The 18113-nt window shown below is 44.1% G+C and overlaps 5 protein-coding genes across 5 annotated transcripts; 3 read left to right on the top strand and 2 right to left on the bottom strand.

Annotated features, from left to right (window-relative positions):
• Positions 1-2687: 2687 nt before the first annotated feature.
• On the top strand, positions 2688-3536 carry AOL_s00078g544 (uncharacterized protein; the record flags this gene model as incomplete). The annotated part of the gene is made up of 1 exon (XM_011123807.1): positions 2688-3536. The coding sequence occupies one exon, from the start codon at positions 2688-2690 to the stop codon at positions 3534-3536; it is 849 nt and encodes a 282-aa protein (XP_011122109.1).
• A 575-nt stretch (positions 3537-4111) lies between these two features.
• On the top strand, positions 4112-5081 carry AOL_s00078g543 (uncharacterized protein; the record flags this gene model as incomplete). The annotated part of the gene is made up of 2 exons (XM_011123806.1): positions 4112-4415; positions 4495-5081. 2 exons carry the CDS (start codon positions 4112-4114, stop codon positions 5079-5081), a joined length of 891 nt encoding a protein of 296 aa, XP_011122108.1.
• Positions 5082-9629: 4548 nt separating this feature from the next.
• On the top strand, positions 9630-11074 carry AOL_s00078g542 (uncharacterized protein; the record flags this gene model as incomplete). The annotated part of the gene is made up of 4 exons (XM_011123805.1): positions 9630-9759; positions 9837-9950; positions 10016-10198; positions 10266-11074. 4 exons carry the CDS (start codon positions 9630-9632, stop codon positions 11072-11074), a joined length of 1236 nt encoding a protein of 411 aa, XP_011122107.1.
• Positions 11075-11334: 260 nt separating this feature from the next.
• On the bottom strand, positions 11335-12912 carry AOL_s00078g541 (uncharacterized protein; the record flags this gene model as incomplete). The annotated part of the gene is made up of 5 exons (XM_011123804.1): positions 11335-11374; positions 11438-11660; positions 11719-12190; positions 12249-12510; positions 12587-12912. The coding sequence occupies 5 exons, from the start codon at positions 12910-12912 to the stop codon at positions 11335-11337; spliced, it is 1323 nt and encodes a 440-aa protein (XP_011122106.1).
• A 2481-nt stretch (positions 12913-15393) lies between these two features.
• AOL_s00078g540 (uncharacterized protein) lies at positions 15394-17667 on the bottom strand (the record flags this gene model as incomplete). The annotated part of the gene is made up of 4 exons (XM_011123803.1): positions 15394-15542; positions 15602-16347; positions 16425-17145; positions 17232-17667. The coding sequence occupies 4 exons, from the start codon at positions 17665-17667 to the stop codon at positions 15394-15396; spliced, it is 2052 nt and encodes a 683-aa protein (XP_011122105.1).
• Between the last annotated feature and the right edge of the window lie 446 nt (positions 17668-18113).

Here is an 18113-nt window from a genome sequence, read left to right as displayed (position 1 = left end):
TTTTTTTTCTTCTCCCGTTCCCTTTCTTCGTATAGTGTTCCTTTTTAGCCCTTTGCAGAGCAGACCGGGCGCATTTGTCCTACGGCAAAGACATCTTGCATTTTGTCAGTTGAACCACATTGCAATAGAAAAACGCAACTTATGCCTGAATTGTACCTCTCACATTCATTATCCACTGGGGAACGGCACTTGGCTCGTTTAAAGCAGCCTGCGTTCATGCTAGGCAGTTTATCATCTTTCCATATTGACGAGGGTCTCGACATCCTAGACGGGAAGGCAAAGGAGTTCCTCAGTTTCTCACAGCATGCAAGGACTCGGTGATTGCAAAGGAGGTTGCTGATGCTGGTTGTAAGTTCCTCCAAATGCTGCACCACCCTCCTCAGCAAAAAAAAAAAAAAAAAAAAAAAAGCCGAGCAACAATGACAATTTACAATTGTCAGCCCATCATTCGCGGCTTTTATCGATCACCCCGTTCGCCTCGCCGACGATTTTTGCGAGAACAAAATACCTGGGGACGGAAATTAGTATTGTTTTCGGGCACGGCCCCGTCAAACATCACGGTATAACTAAACCTTGAAATCAGCTTCTCTTGCACAAGTTATAGCGGAATTTAGACCACGGTTCACTCTTCTCTTGCTTTCCCTCTCTCTGTCTCTCCCTTTTTTTTCTGTGTGTGTGTGTGTGTTTGGTGGCTATCAGAAGTATCCAACCCGACAATTCATCTTCGTCACGATGCACGGAACCAGCACTTTAACTAATTTTTATTAGCAAAAATATCGAGCCTTTTCATCAACGCGTAAAGTGGACTTAGGCCTAGACCATCATTGAAAGTTTTACCGGCAGGGGAAGTTAAATGCGAGGCTCGGAGTTTCAAACAGATAAGAACGAGCCTTGTCGCTCAGTCGGCTGGTTTCGATGCTGTTTGCCGCCTTCACATTCAACGAGGTCACAATGCAATTGCCTGATGCTCCGAAAGAAAAAAGTAATTCTGTCCATAAAAAATAAACATTCGAACCTTTTTAGCAATATCGAAAAAAATTGGCAAGGAACTGCTGGTCCCGAGCAAACATCCCCGTCGGAATAGAATATTCCTTCTAATTTTCCAAATAACAATATTAAGAATTCCAATGTCGAAGGTGTCCAAGGTGGTTCGAGCGTGGCGATTGCCCGCCTCAAAAACCTTCCCTAGCTTTCAATGATCAGAGTCTTATCGGCTGGCGGGTCCGGGGCCACCCAGTTCCGTAAAAGGTCCCCGATTCATCGACAATACTTCTTGGCTAGCCAATCCAATGTAAATAGCGATTTGTTCCATTGAAGCTGAGCTTTCAATCGGCCGTACAACGCTGCAACAGTTGGCCTTTGTTCCAACAAACGAAGCCACTGAGAGCCTTCTCCCAGTATTGTCTATTTCAAGATCATAATCGGCTTCCGTAATGTATTTCAATCTAATGCCTGCAGGTATGTATGAACTTTCCCTTCGACATGGATCCGTTGTCAAATAATCAGCGATCAAGTAATTGTCCAAGTAACCCTACACAGCTATATACCTATAGTCCGTTCTAGTAGACGGCATAATATAATCATGTGAACATTAGCACTTCTCGTTAACCCAAAACCTTCCATGTCTTGACGGTCGATATCGGGCCTGTTAATGACAAGGAATACCCTGACAAGGTGGACTTCACGTACCTCTTTTTTTTTTCTCGAAGCCCGCCCTCACACCAGCAGGTTGTTCTGGAAGCCTTTGGTTGCATGCTGTTATCGATAGGATGGATGCGGCGCCGGGCCTGGTTCAAGTTGATGCCGCAGTGACTTGGCATGGTCTTGGCTCTCCGAACCTCGAGTTCTTGGTTGCGGCAACACTTTCTGAGATCCAACATTTCTCCCCTGATCCTTGCATTACTTCTGGCGTTACTTCCAGGCCTTTGTCCGGTTCTTCTCATACAAACGTCGCTCTCCGAAGGGGAGTACGGAGTAGCACTGATTTTTTAGGCAGTGTTCACACATTTTCCAATGATGCCCAGAGGTACATGCAACTTTCGAGCCTCTAGACCTGCCAGGTTCTAATTTAGGATTCCCATTACCACGATACAGTGTCGGCTACTCGCGATCCCGGCCGGTATCCTTAGCTTAGCTGCAAGAATTCGCAAGAACCGTCAAGGCAAAGGATTTTGGCAAAATCCTTCAATTCTATATTATAAGCCACTATCGATGAGTGTACTGAAGAAATCTTCAGAAACCCTCATATCCATCCAATCAAATTGCCCCCATCCAAGTTCCAGAACCAATCTCAAAATGCTCGCCGAGATCTTCCTCCCCTCCTTTGGTCAAGGCGCTGTGCGGCTGAGCCTTCTTCTCTTATTATTGGTTGCGTTAGCGAACTTAGTGGCAACTATCCCCGTTGAAATACTCGAAGCGGATATCTCAAAGCTCCACAACTTATGCATGGCGTTCTTTCTCAGAGAAATGCATATGGGATTCTGCCACGAGGTCTCCTCTTTTGCATGAGCGATTTGCAATTGAGGGGCATTTAAAAAGTTTAACAGCAGTATGGATATATATAACCGTCGCATCCTAAATTTTGATTACATAGTAGTTGCGGCCAGCTTTGCGATTGAGCTAGCAAGAGGAGAGCTCATTAAACATATCCTTTAGGTGCTACGTGAGTCTTTCGGACCACAATCAATATGGTCGCCATTCAACTTCTTACCTCTTTCCTCGTGGCTCTTTCAGCTATAGCACCAAAAGCTCTATGTGCTACATTACCACATAATCCCCATACAGAGTTGGATTTCGGCCCAATCTTTGATCCCTTAACTTTCAACGACACTTCCTTCGAGTCCGGGAGCAGTGTTCTCGATGCGATATTCAACGATCCCGAAATCCCGTTTACGGAAACACCAGCTGATAATATAGACCTTTCTGGTGATACCGACCACAATAATCTAGAAAAGCGTGCGCTCAAACGATACAATTATCTTAAATGGAAAGTAACCTTAACTGGCTACATAAACTCTGTCAATTACGTCGGCGAGAGGGGCAATCCGGTCACATTTCAAGTTACCTCGGCGGACGTTTACGTCTTCGATAAAATCAGGAAGAACGCGAAGGATATTATCATCAAGTGGCGAAATCCTAATGGAGGCCAAGCCCTTCCCGGGTGTATCTACTGGATGACAAACAGAAGGCTCTACAAATTCCTCGCACCAGGAGATAGAACTGAACCCAATATCTACACTGATACTGTCCCTACGATTGTGGAAAAGAAGAATCAATTATATGCATGGGAGACCTATAGAGCAGGCAAAGATTATAATCGTTGGAATCAGTTCTCAGCAAGGTACCAGTGGTTCATAGGCTGGGGGCTACCCGATACTATCAGGAGTGGTGGAGCGAGGTTCAACTGGGCTGCTACTGGTGTGCAGAAGATGAACGGGGAGATATATGTTCAGTCCCTTGGTTATCCATATCGGCATACCTTTTACTACGCCAAGGTCTCCGGTCAGTTTCAGTTAAAGGGTTATGCAAACTTGTAAACTAAAATGTGTAATGATTCAATGAATGTGTGCATATAATAAACTATATACCCACTTGGTTTGGGCGGTATGCAATTCTAGATCTGTACAACAACCCAGCGCCACCTTTCGATTCGTACTGATGTAGTATACCCTATGTACATGTACATGTACACTAACCAATTTGAAAGGAAACCACCTACAGTCTTGATGCTTTTAGAAGTCCAATCTTCTATTATATGGTTTCCTAGTTTATGGTTATAGTCTATGAATCGCAATTGAATTGAAGCTGCTTTTGCGTTTGCGTTGATGTTTCCAAAATACGACACGGTCAACTCACAGCGACGTCATTTGTCGTTTTGTGTATCCTCAGCCTGCATTGAATGCAGTCTTCTATCTGCCACTGGATATCAATCATTCGCTTTGTAAACACCTCAAACCGTCCAGTTCCTTCCGACCACGTGTAAATGAAACATCTTTACCAGCCCCTTATATCTAGCGTAGCTATATCGCGCTATACTCTCCAATCTTCTAAACCCTCAATATACCATACGCGTTTACCCCGCGCTCTTCATCGATCAACAAGGTTCCGAACCATGTCGTCAACAATAGCGCTCCCAAGCATTTACAATTCCATATCTGTGAAAATCCCACCCCACATCCCTCTAACCCAAACCGAATTAGTTGAATTCCCAGCTTTCAAGTCGTGGATATCACGTTTAACATCATCTCTACGTTCTGATAATAATCCGGATGGCTATACGCTTCGTCATCTTGAGATTCTCAGTGTCGTTAGATTTGGATCGACTAGAATCGGGTTTTTGATGTTGAATGCTGAGGTTAGGGATGCCGATGATAAAGTTTCATTGCCTGGTACAGTGTTGTTGAGAGGGCCTAGTGGTAAGTCCACTATCTTCGAATGACTTACATCTTGATATCGGATTATGGGGGTTCTAAGATTGTGAAATATGGCGAATAGTGGGCATCCTCGCTCTTCTCCACCCGGAAGGTACACCGAAGAACAATCTTTATGTAATTCTAGTTCTTCAACCACGTCTCGCTGGCGCCACAACCTCAATGGCCGAAATTCCTGCTGGGATGTTAGACGATCACGGCAGCTTCGCTGGGGCAGCTGCAAAAGAGATAGAAGAAGAAGTTGGTATCACGATATCCGAGGACAAACTCATTAATCTCTCGGAATTGGCCATACAATCCTCCCCACTTTTGGATAAAGACCAAACCAAAGAAAGCATCGGACTAGCCAACGCACCCCCAATTTCTGAAAGTCCGAATCAAGAAACTCAGAAACAGAACTTAGATGGACTGTTTAGTTCGGCCGGTTTGCTCGATGAGGTCATCACATATCATGCTTTTGTCCACGAAATCCCTGAAGATGAGTTGGAGCAATGGAAGGGACGGTTAACGGGATTGAGAGATAAAGGCGAGAGGATTACGCTCAAACTCGTCAAGTTCGATGAGTTGTGGAAAGCTACGAGGGACTCAAAGGCTTTGTGCGCATGGGCTCTTTGGAAGGGTTTAGAAGAAGCTGCAAGACTACCGTATTAGACAATATCTTTTATGTTACTGTGATTCATTTGGACTGTCCCTCATAAGGAATGATTGTTGAATAAAACGATAGAGGTCGTTACGGTGGGATTACCGGGAGATTATTACTCGTCAGCTGAAGTATGGAATTCTGACGTCGGTACAATTCCCTTGCTGGGATATAATTAATAGACTTTCGCATTCTCTATTATTTTTCACCCAGGAACCATCGTTTATAACCAAACCGTTTAACTATCTTGATTATGATACTTTTACAAGCTAGGTGTCGAGGCCCATTTCATTTTCTATATTTGGGCGTGACGTGTGAATGATACCATTCAGAATTTTGGGTACGAAAATGCAAATATATGACGATCATCATATCCTAAACCTATTTGATAATTCAAATTCGTCAGGATAATTAGAAGGCACTATAAACATGAAAATCCCTTAACTAAATGATTCTAAATTTACGCCACCGTGCACCTTTGGGGGACTGCATATAGCATTCATGAATTTAATGGTGTCAAAATTCGCGGTCGGTGGTTAGAGAGTAACGTGAGGATCTAGGATTTATCGATAATTCTCGTACTATCCTAATCCTAGCCGTGGTTAGGATTGTATATTACTGCTTTCCCGGAAATATAAATTGTAAGAGGATCCTGAATATGTACGCCAGCCTGGCATGCGCCATGCATTCGAATTCATCAGTTTCGTAGCGTAGCAAAATTACATTAGTAAAATACATTACCGGCCTCAAAAACGTTTGAAAATCCATACTTTTAATTTCACCTTTCATAGTAGTCTCGTATCCAGTTCATAGGTGATTAAGCACCCAATATCCGGCACTAGTGATCATTCAACATGTAGCTGCGAACCTACGGTATAATTTATGACTCGCAGAGTTTACAAGCGCGTGTGCCCTCGAGTCCCCGCTCGATAAACTTCTTTCTGTGTTGTCACATACGTACGCACACAGACATATTAGGATCCTCAGAATGTTTCTGTAGGCGCAGGCACCCTATCTGTCGTCTTAAAATAAGAAACTTGTGGTTCTGAATATATACCTGTAGTGCTTAGGCTTGGGTTTTTAATAAATTCAAGTCGTGTAGTCCTAGGCCACTAATTATAAGTGGTTCCTGAATCCTAGATCCTGCGAATTAACCTCGCCGATTTCTGAAGCACTTAGGAATCTATCCTAAAAGATATGTATATATCCGATCTATAAATATACATATACACATTAAACTTAGGTGAGATCGATGATGGGATCGAATAATAGGAAATAACTACTCTAGGAATGAGTAAATAATGTTATTGAAAAAATCTTTGTAACTTGGCGGCGTCTCTGCTTTTAAAAACATCAATACGAAAGGCCTGGATAAAATTTCGAAAATCGACAGTCTGTAAACCGCACTTAGAACTATAATATCAAGGGATTCGTTATATTCTAATTGCAGTAGTCTTGTAACCATAGGAAATCGCCCGTTTCCGCACATTATATTCTCGATTGTAACCATTGTGCAGACGGCGTTATCCGGGAGAATTTTGAACCTAGTATCTCCATAAGCATGCATGAACTTAAAAGAATACGCAAAGCAAATACGCACGGGGGCACCCGAACTGACAGAATAACTTGGTTGAACTCGATTCTATAATTGTATGCAGGTTGTTTCAATAAACACGGGCCCACGTGTATAGATATTAAACGGGCCGGCTCAGTGATATATCAAATTATCTTCACCGAATATTGATCAACATTAGCATGCACCGAAGAATGCAAAGCCTAATACCAATTACAAGGAATATACAGACTGTCCCTGCAGAATAGGTATACGTAAACACCCCACATCCCCTCGCCGGAATATACCCAAATAACCTCAAAGGTGTGCATGTGTTCAGCCTTCGCGAATTGTATCCAGGTATCGACATGGTTTCCCAAAGCGTTGCACGTTGGATTGCCGAGTTTGGAAGGTTCGAAGTGTTAGTAGCATCCGATATCGCCAGGCTGGCAATGGATCATCAATTCAATTTACTTGTCCTAAGACCGCCCGCCGGTTAGACTAAAGAATTGGTTCTTAGAAGTGAAGATCTGAGTCCCGTGTCCATGTTTCAGCATTTCTTTGGCTGTTGTATCAATTGATTTACCGTGGTTATAATGCTACTCTGCTTGCAATTGACTTGTACTTGACTCGACGTTGGCGAGTTTATAATATTATTGTTTGTGTTGGTCCTAATCTTTAAATTTACTCCATCGAAGCCTGATCATGATCATGTTTTATAAGCTTTCGACCACAATTCCAATTAACCCCCACGACATCAATGCATGGAATCCGAGGAAGCAATTCTCTTTGAGCTCAAAACCTGTAAACTTCAATTATAGCTTCTTCCTTACCCGGAAAACCACATTCATCCGCGGCAAAGTCTCCAGATTCTAACCTTTCCACGAGGTCCATTCTATTGGTCCTCCTCCCCTTATCAAGTTCCTGGTCCCTTGCATTTGGGACAGTCCAGGTGGGTCAAGGCAGCGCTGGTCCCTTTCTCCTCCCCCGCTAACTAACATGCAAGACATCGGTCCCACACCGCTAAGCCTGACGAAGCAGGAGCCTCCCTCCCGTCCACAGGTGTTCGGAACGACGTCTTGTTTCTATCTATAAACTATTCCTCATCTGCGTGAGACGGGGACTTCACTATCGCATGATGCAGCTTTTTATTACTCTTTTCTTTGTGGCGTTTTCTTAGCATTTTGACAGCTATCCCGCAAACAAATAAGAACATGTTGGCGCTAGTTACATGTTGTGAAAGGCCGTCCGCATGCGCACCTGGGCCGGCTGGTCAAGGGCTTTTCGGCTATCGAGATGCGGATAGTCCGAACGAAGGTATGAAAGATGGTGTGAATGAATGACCCTCTGAATGACCGTTGTGAGAAGGTGCTGCTTCATAGCTGAAGAGATTGGATCATGCGGTGTGAGTATGGCTTCTGTCCGACAAACACGGTTCAGCCCTGATCCTTCAAATGCAGCATTTAGACGAATGCGAGCTGAGGATATCGAAGGGAGGGAGGCTTCTATCGGTCGCTCCTTCGCCACAAGACCTGATATCCAACGGGTACGTACCGTCCAAGAATCTTGGGAAGCACAATGTGGGATTTTTTCCAGAATGGCTTTCACTATCGATACCGAGTGGATCCTTGTATTTTCGCCTACGATTGGCCGGCATAGCTTTCACACAAAAGCCTCCCGCAGTACCGCAGTACATACAATAGCAGTTCGCGCTTTAATATACATGTGGCCACTCAATAATTCCGAGGCATAAAGCGAGACAGCCTCTAATCCAAAGAAACCGTTGCCCGGCACTAGGCTACAATAACATCTTCATTCTGGATAATTCTGTTTGACGATTGAAGCGCCGCTTGACAGATCCGCATATATGTGCTTTTTCCTCGATCGAAGGGAAAAGGTTCCTGGGGAATGCTTGCGACTTGCCACATCGGGCTTCTACCCAATGATAACCGCAGATTCGAACCATGCGACTTTCGACCACCAACTATCGTTTCAACGATAGAAATTCTAGCTTCTAACTATCAAGATGGAAAAAAAAAGTATTTGTTTCTTATTCCCGACGATATCTTACATGCAGATGGCTTTTAGCCCACCGACCTGCTTACATCCTCCCTAAAATTACGTACTAGTACACTGCCTCTAAACCCAACAGATTTCCCATTACCTATCGCCCCGACCTATCACCTACCCCAGATAGACATTCTTTCCAATCCTGGAAGGATCAACTCTTCACGCAGGTCCCAACCGGGGGGCTCCTCGAAAGTAACCTTAACCCAGTTTTGTATTCTTGCCCTTTTCTTAACCTTCTTTCTTACTAAAAAGCTTGATTGCATGTGCAGCTTCTCGAAAGGTGATAGGCCAACTTAACAAAGGGAAAAAGCATATCTTGGGAACCCAGGATGGGATGAAGAGTTCTTGTCTTTACATTTAGTATAAGAATATATTGCCAAGCCAGGGGGAAGAAAGGATATGGGTATACCTACGAACGAAAATGTAGGGATCATGGATATTCTAGCAACCCTGATGCGCAGCGGTGTGACAACAAGCACAGCGCACGAGAAAAAAAAGCACAGAATCGATATAGTAAGGTTTATTTTATTTTTTTACTTTTATGATATCCTATCGCATGAGTATTGGCAGCTCGTGCTGTTACCTCTCGGGATCTTTGGTCCGATGATTATTGGACTAGAGTGATCTCCTAGTACCTCTTACTCAATTCCATTATGGCTTCAGGTTATAGCTGACCTTTCGGGATACCCGGTCCATAGTTTGTCTCATGAATGAAGGGGGGTTCCAGAAATCTGGTATATATTGAAGCTTCTACCCCGCGACTATTCAGATGGTTTTTGTTTTATTAACCAAGCAAACAAGCTAACTACCAAGCTTCGACGCCTTCAAACCAGATTCCTATTTCAATTTTTATCTCTTTCATTCTCGAGATCCATAGCTTGACCAATTAAGCGGGGAATTTTAAATCTACTAAGCTCCAACTTTCGTACGATACGTCATGCATTCGAAACTTCTTGTCCCATACTTGGCGACACTGTCGATAGTGGCCGCAAGTCCATTGAATATATTCTGTCAAAGGGCCCCAGTCGTTGGTCCAACATGTACTAAAGAAGAAACCTCGCAGCTCAGTACGACATCATTCCCTCTTCATAAGTAGCCATATATATAATATTAGATAACTTCTAACAATGGAATCGATATATAGGTTGTCATAATACCGCACCAGTCAACAATCTCTGCTGCTTCAATTCCCCGGGTGGTCAGATTCTATTGACACAATTTTGGAATGCCCGACCTGATTTTGGCCCAAAGGAATCTTGTACGACACACCCATTGTGACTTCACTACATTGATTCTATTATACTAACGGATCAAAAAAATCAGGGACAATCCACGGTCTGTGGCCAGACAAATGCGATGGTACATATGAGAGTAACTGCGACAAATCTCGAGAAACGAATGATGTTACAGCCGTTCTTAAGAAGTTCGGAAAGACCGAAACTCTGGATTATATGAACATGTATTGGAAGAGTAATAATAACGACGATGACGGTTTCTGGCAGCATGGTATGCCCCCACCCAGAATCTCGGATCAAGAATATCAAAAATAAAACCTCGACTAATATACCACTAGAATGGAACAAGCACGGCACCTGTATGTCGACTTACGAACCAAAATGCTACACAAACTACCAAAAAGACCAAGCAATCGCAGACTACATGGACAAAACTGTCGAACTCTTCAAGGGCCTAAATACCTATAACATCCTCGCCGCGGCTGGTATCCTCCCATCAGACACTACATCTTATACCCTTGGAGCCCTCCAAGCCGCCGTCAAGCGTTCACCCCACGGCCAAGAAGTCGTCTTCAACTGCAAGAATGGTAGCTTGAGGGAAGTCTGGTACCACTTCAACATCTACGGCAGCGCTCAGAGCGGAAAGTATGTTCCAGCTGGTATCGTCGGATCACCAAGTAACTGCCCAAAGACCGGGATTAAATACTACCCCAAGGGTGGAAGTGGAACTCCAACAACTACCACAAAGGCCACTACCACTGGCCCAGCCTCGACTCCTACGGGAACAGTCACCCCAGGAGAACCATTCAGTGGACGTGGATATTTGACCGTTGATAAGGGTGGGTGCTTGATCTCTGCTGGGAAGTGGTACACCAAGGGAACCTGCGCCACATACACCGCCACCGCCACCGGCAACGGCTTCACATTGAAGAGCAGCAAGGGTAACTGTGGTATTGTATCTGAAGAATTCAAATGCGGTACCGACGTTACATCCACTGTCTTCACTGCGTCTAGCGGAGCACTGGTTAATGGAGGCTCCACAAGCTACTACGCTGATGGGGATGCCAAAGATGGAAGTCAAGTTGGAGTATTCACTTCTTCTGGTGGGAGACAGACGGTATTGACCATCACTTGGCTGGCAATTTAGGGGGCTTGGTCGAGAATGGTGTTGGATGGTTATGCTGCAAGTTGGAATGTACGATGATACCCAGTTTTCTCGGTTGGCCGATTGGAATTTATGAATAGCCACTAGATGTGGTTGAATGAGGATGGATACCCAGGGAATATATTTGAGCCTGTTTTTTGTTTTAATACGACCATTTTTGTAAACCAGCACACACTGACGGTTTAGATGAGCTTGTCTATCTTTGCTTTTGATAATGATATTTTCTTGTTTAAATACCAAGTTTAAACTTCCTCCGTCGGAACCCTTGTAAGTTCATGCTCGCTGCGACAATGCGAATGAAACGTTAGAGAAAGATTCAGTGTTGGTTAGGTAAAATTCACTTACTTTGGTGTCTTGTTCTCAACATATGTCTCCTGATATGTACTCCACCCGAGTAACAAAAATGCAATAATAATGGCAAAGCCCCCTCCTATCGTCGCCTTGGTGAGATCGTGACCCGTAAAAATTGCGTCGTACAATGCTACAAGGAATATTCCTAGCATTGCCGCAACTGACGACAGAACGGGGCTTGTCAACGCCGTCAAAGATAAGAAAGCGGATGTAAATACTGATGTCGACTCCTCGTTAGTATTAGGCCATGGATATACTTTAGAAGCAGGACTTACAAACACTAGACACCGCCCCGAACGCGGTCCAAAAAGCCGCGGCACTGCTAGGCAATTCAAATACTTCCCATCCTGTAAAGTGCAATATAGGAAGCGGCAGCCAAAACACCAGTGTGGTAAAGACGCCAATGCTACTCCCAACCACAACCGAGAATGTTATATTCATCTCTGCGGTTGCTTCAGCTGGTAGACACGCCTTGAGTTTATATAACACTCGATATAATCCAAAAAGCACCGCTCCGGCAGCCGTAATAATATTTCCGAAGAGTCGTTTCTTGTTACTGACGACCTCATCAGCCCCACCTTCTGTTGGATTACCGTACGAGATAACAAGAACACCAGCGACAGCGAGTACGACAGCGATGTTTTTGGTCATTCGCATGGATTCTTTCAGAAGCCACACGCTAAAAACATATGCGAAGATTGCAGAAGTATTATTGATTGCTGTCAAATCACTCGGAGTCGTCATATTCTATGGCTTTCCCTTTAGCATACGTTCAATCGGATAAAAAAGTGGTTTTGGATCTTACCGCAGCTATGAACCATGTTACGGCGGCGACATTTAAAGCGCAACATTGTATGAAGCACGTCCTGAGCATATACGGCAAAGGTGATTGTGATGTTTGCGAGGACGTCAAATCCAAGGTTTGGTGCTCGACATACTGTGCTGTTCTACGCAGCACGAAAAAATGGTCCTCGAAGAACCGACTCCAAGGTTTCCCCGACTGCTGAAATCTTTCAAATGCTAAGAGGCCTGGCCACATGATGAAATAAAAGCCGTGTGTCAGGTATCTACACAGTCTATTAATCCCAAATTCGACATGACTAAACAACTGGTAAAAAACCCATGAAAGGTTTCAAGACTTACAAGATCAAATACGGCTTATTCCACCCCAAATCCCTCTGAACATAAACTGTCGCCTCAGTCTGACCCACCATACTAAGAGCAGCAATGGCCATCAAAACCACAGCGGTAATTACCCGCCGTCCCCCACCCGGCCCTTCATGGGTATGCCGAAAGAGGGCAGTTGGACTTCCAGGTTCCGATTCTTCAGCCTCGGAAGATGCCGGGTCCGAATAAACATCCCATTCGACCTCCCAAGAGTCTTCCGGGGCGGTTTCTGAGGCTTGTTTATTTCGGGAAGATGCAGGGGTGGCATCTCGAGCTCCAGCTTTTTGGGATGCTTCGGACATCTCGGCGGCGGGATAAAACACGTGGGACAAGGGCAAGCTTAAGCTACAACCGGTCGTCAGATCTACATACGTAGTGCAGAGTGGCGCTATAGCGACGTGAACTAGGGTACGATATAGTATCTTATTGGCGGCCTTTCAAGGTATTAAGAAACCATTGTTAGATATCTTTGATGCCTCAAGGCTTAAATGCGGCAGGTATATATAGCGTCCAAACTGAAGTGCTGTGCAAAAGAAGTAGCTAAGCTGTCATGTTTGTTCTGACGTTTTGGGACACATCGGACAATTCAACGCCACAGCTTCAAACCAACACATTTATTGAGCACCCGAGCCCGACTAATTTTATGCTGGCTTTGCTCCATATGCATGCTAACTATTGGTTACTACTATTTTATTATGACTAGCTCCTACCACTATTATCATGAGTTAATGAAATTTGAAGGTTGGATGCTTAATAAGGATGAAATCGCATCTGTTAATATAAATAGCTTCAATATTCAGTGAGTATAGACCGTAGAGGAGATGAATCACATCGAGTAGTTGAATACCTTAAACTTCAATTTGTCGGGATACCCCTCTAGCTCTAAGGATTTCGACAAAATATCCGGAGAGCCTGATTCGCAGTAAACGATGGCCCCAATTCCCAACTCGAAGAATCTAGACTTTCGTCGTAATACACCGCAGAAGAGGTATCATTCATCCCCGTCCGGGACTCCGGTTTCCTCCCCGACTCCTGTTTTGACAAAAAAGTCCTGGTGAAGACCGAATCTGAAGCTTCAAGGTACGGTGATTGAGCTTGACTACCAGCCTGTAGCACTACTCCATTACCACCCAGTAAAAGTTCTCTTCTCCTTGCTCGCGCTATGGCATAAAGTGTGTCAAGTGTCTCTTTTGATATCCATTTTGTATCATCTACATGCGCTAATGCCTGAAGCGCATGAACAATAATTGCAGTAGGGCTACCGTGCCATATGCGAGGCTTGTCATATTTCCCTCGTGGAATGGAGTGTCGCCGAGTGCCCAAGATATCCTCCCGAAGGTAAGCCTAGTATAGTCCTCCTGGCATATCTAAATCCTCCAAATCATTTAGATGTTTCTCTTCCACGCAGGCTAGGCGGCTATTGAGTAGGTAGGCTCTGTATTAGTCACCGGAGAGCGATAAGCGACGCCGGATTGTTCCTCGACATCAAGGAAATACTGCAAGTCGACCGGCAAAATAATGACTTGGGGTCGTAAGTTTGCAAAGTAGTATAGCATTCGCTTTATCGCCTCTATGACTGGATGGGATAATTCCCCGTAAAGACAGATCATAGAACTACTTGACCCATAGAGGTTAGGCTCTGAAACGGCCTGGCATATCGAACTCTTCTTGGAAAGGCATAATATAGATCTGGTCCCTGTTGAAAGTTAAATAGTTTTGGAAGCGTAATAGTATCAATTGCAAGGTTGTAGATACATATGCTACCGGATTCGAAAGAAACGTTCGAATTCTATTTGGATGTTTCAAGGCAATCCTTCTTGGTGACCTGCAACAGAGCCTTTGCCCGCATGTCAACCTGCAACACATAAACTCAGTTTCATGTGTGCATGTCACCGCTACAATTGCAATTGCAAGCTAGCTATAGTCCACTTCCATTTACAATTATTCGATATCAATATCTATTTTGACGCTCCCGGTTCCCCCCTCTTTATTAAACAGTCTTTTTGGCAGCCGTTGATTAGTAATGCAGTATCACAGGTAGTCACAGTATCAAATATTTACGCCGGACTTCGATTCCTGAATTCCCTTGAGTTATGATTACGTATATATTTATTGATGGAAAGCCTTTGGGTGACTCCGAGATTCAGATCTTCAGGGTGCACGAGGGTGCACTCACTACTATACTTTATCACTCTAATATAAGGTATTTACTTCGATTCGACCAAGTGTAGTAGTTTTCCATAACTGAAGCTATAGAGCTAATGTACCTGGGAGTACAATGCGATACAATCGTTGCGGGGTGATTTCACAACAATACCGATCTTAAAGAATGTTTTGTGTACTAATATATAAATATATAAAAGCGTATAGTAAAGTAAGTGTGCCGAAGCGTTTTAATACAAGACGAAGTAAAGTATTAGGATAAAGGTGTGACATGAAAAATACAGTCCGTCTATAGCTAGTACAAAATTTGGGGACTTAGAGCTGATATGAAGATTCTCTACGGGACCTCCAGAGTGTTTTGCACGGGGTATCCTGACCTAATTTTCCCTTTTACCAGTCGCCCCATTAATCTAAATTAAGCTAACCTTTAGCGTATTGGAGCCGGCCGTTCCAATCCAAATAAAGCGTAAAGGTAACGCTCTAATTTATCCACCTCTTTCCCATTAAACACTAGAGTATTTAACGGTGGCCGCAAACTATCATAAACAGACGCACGGTTAGTCCAAGGTGATGGAGCCGGTATAGTGGAAGGCCAATTCGGGAAAAGTTGCTGGAATATCTCAGTCCAGGTAACTGCGTGCGGGTTTGCAATCAAATCCAAAGTTTCTCGCGAAAATAGCAGTGAATGATTCCTTTTTATATGGTGGCGAAGGTAACCCAAAGTCTTTGAACCCGAGAACCGTTGAGTTTCTGTTTGTGAGCTTGTGCACTGAAAATTAGGATGGCCAATTACGTAAAAAGGGCAAGCGAAATATTGGGTTTCCCCACAAGTCTCATCCGCAGTGCTAGACTGAGTTTGAGGTTGTGTTATAATTGGGCTTCGAGATGTCGCATCTCTAATGGTCTCATCTCGAGGTGAAAAGGCTGCTGGAGGCACTTGGTACATGCTTTTCGGCTTCGGTTTTTGGGAATTCCATTCTGAGCTTGGTGGACAATTCCACCGCTTTTGACTTTTTTGCTCAGGGGAGAAGTTTCCAGTCGGACGCTTTAATACACCATCTAAGTCTTTGGCGTGGTCGGCAAAATGTTCATCCTGCAGTCCGAGCACCGTGTTTTGTAGAGATTGATCCGGATCGAATTCAGTAGGGACATCAGTATGCTTGCTATCGTCCCACTGGAATAACACTGATAATGTCAAGTCCTCCAGGTGCCGCCCGATATGCGAGGCGAGGTGAGATATCAAACTAGGTAGTTTCTGCTGGCACATCCTACAAACCGATAGATTTGGATCAAGCCCCACGTTTCTGGAGCTGTTGAGTAAATCCTGAATTTCAAAGTCGTGGGAATCATATCTGATATTGTGATCAGCAATAAGATGATCCATAAGCTTTTGTTCGCAGTCGAAAGCATCGTCCTTTTCTTTGCAGGGGTCAAAGGCGCATTTCCATTTTGTTATCAGACGGTGTGATTTGACTTCGTGTGCCATCCATTCCATCTTCGATTTATATCCAGTTCTCTCTTTACAGTTTGTGAAGGTGCATATATATGGCTTTATATCTGCGAGCACATGCTTCCTAGAACCAATATGTTAATGCTTTTAAATTTTGAGAAGGTATATATAGAACTGATGTCCTGAGCTTATGGTATATACCTCCACTTTTCAGGTGTATCCATCCCCCAAACCATCGTATCACAAGTCTGGCAGCGGAACGCCTCAGTGCTAAACCCTTGCGGGGGCGGGGGAACTTGAGGCCGATCTTCGGGCTCATCGGTACTCCTAGAAGAGTCGCTTGCGGTATCAATGACCGGTATTCGTGTTTTTCGGGGGGCCCGTCTGGCCTTTGCCGCGAAGAAGTAGTGTGAAGACTCGTATTCTAGAACCGAAGCCTGGGTTCTGAAAGTCCGATGGAGCACCGAAAGCATTTGAGCAATCATGTCTAGAAGATCGCTGTCGATATTGGGGAAGAGTTTCTGGATGCCGTTTTGATACCAGCTTCCCGGCTTCAGCTCTTTAACAACTTTATAATAATAGTTGCGAAGTGTAGTCCGATCGATGATTTCTTCATCTTCGTCCCCGTTCACGGAACAACTTTCCTCATCTTGTTCAATATCCCCCAAGGCATTCATAATAAACGGAGCAATTCCGGAAAGACGTTTTTGAAACTCCCGGAATTTTTCAATAAAACTTTGGACATCCGTGTGCAAGTTTGAATGTGATTCGAACTCATGGTCATTATTCCCGAGGAGATCTTCAGCGCCTTCTAGAAACTCTCCTCCCAAAGTAACATGATAAGAATACTGTATTTTCTCCGTCAAGGCGAAGATACGGCAAAAGTGATCCCTCACAACCATATCATAGAACTCCGATGTTTCTAGAGAATTCAAGTTAGCGGTTTTATATTCAAAGTCCTTGGGCTGTCAAATACTAGTGACAGTACTACCGAAGCGCGCTACTAACTATCTTTTGTTAAACACCTAAAGAAGACAAGCCACGTCATAAATATCGATTCCTTAAGCCCACTAAGCCCTTTTATTACCCTTTCCAGTCTTCCTGTTGTAGCTTCAACCCCGTCTGCCCATAAATCGAACTTAACCTGGATTTCTTCCAGTTCGGCTGTGTTTTCTATCTCTGGGATATCCAACACGGAGTCGACGATATCACATATCAAGTCTACGGCGTCGGCAAGTACACCGCCTGTATTTGTACTTCCATCCCTTCCTTCGGACCAAACAGATTGATCTTCTATAAATGAAAAGAGGTATTCGCTTGCTTCTCCAGTTGTCGGTACCTTCGTCGATACTCGTGTTGATGATTTTGTTGGGGGCAGCTCATCGTTTGTATGAAAATCCTCGTCCCTCACTTCTTGATCGTCTCGAGGATGGTGAGAACTCATGATCTCTGACAGTTAGCCGGTTGTATCTTAGGCGTTACGGTATATTTTTGTAGTCTCTCGCTATTGAATATTTCATCGATGCATTCGCGGCCGCGTGGCTATTGGAATTCACAGAGTATCGCACGGGTACCAGAAGCGGGGGTGAAAGAATTGTCAGTTTTTTTGTTAGAGATGATTTTATGCTTCCAGTGTTAAGCCACGGCCACGTCGGTTGTGGGCTCTGTATTTTTGCGTCTGACTCTTCGCGCGAGGCTCTAGAAATTGAGATGCAAGGTTTGCTTAATCATATAGTGAAACGGCAACCAATTCAAATAGAATGCATGCACAGCCTTCAAATCAGAGCTTGGCAGGATCATTATGGATGCCACACCTGTACACATAGGATCATGATTTTCTTTCTTATAATTCATGTCCTCCGAGTTCTAGTTTGCCGAAGGGATAGATTA

The sequence above is a fragment of the Orbilia oligospora genome (genome assembly GCF_000225545.1).
Source record: "Orbilia oligospora ATCC 24927 unplaced genomic scaffold scaffold00078, whole genome shotgun sequence".
Lineage (NCBI taxonomy): Eukaryota > Fungi > Ascomycota > Orbiliomycetes > Orbiliales > Orbiliaceae > Orbilia > Orbilia oligospora.
The sequence above is the reverse complement of the archived record's forward strand: the minus strand, read 5'-3'. Positions and strand labels throughout refer to the sequence as shown.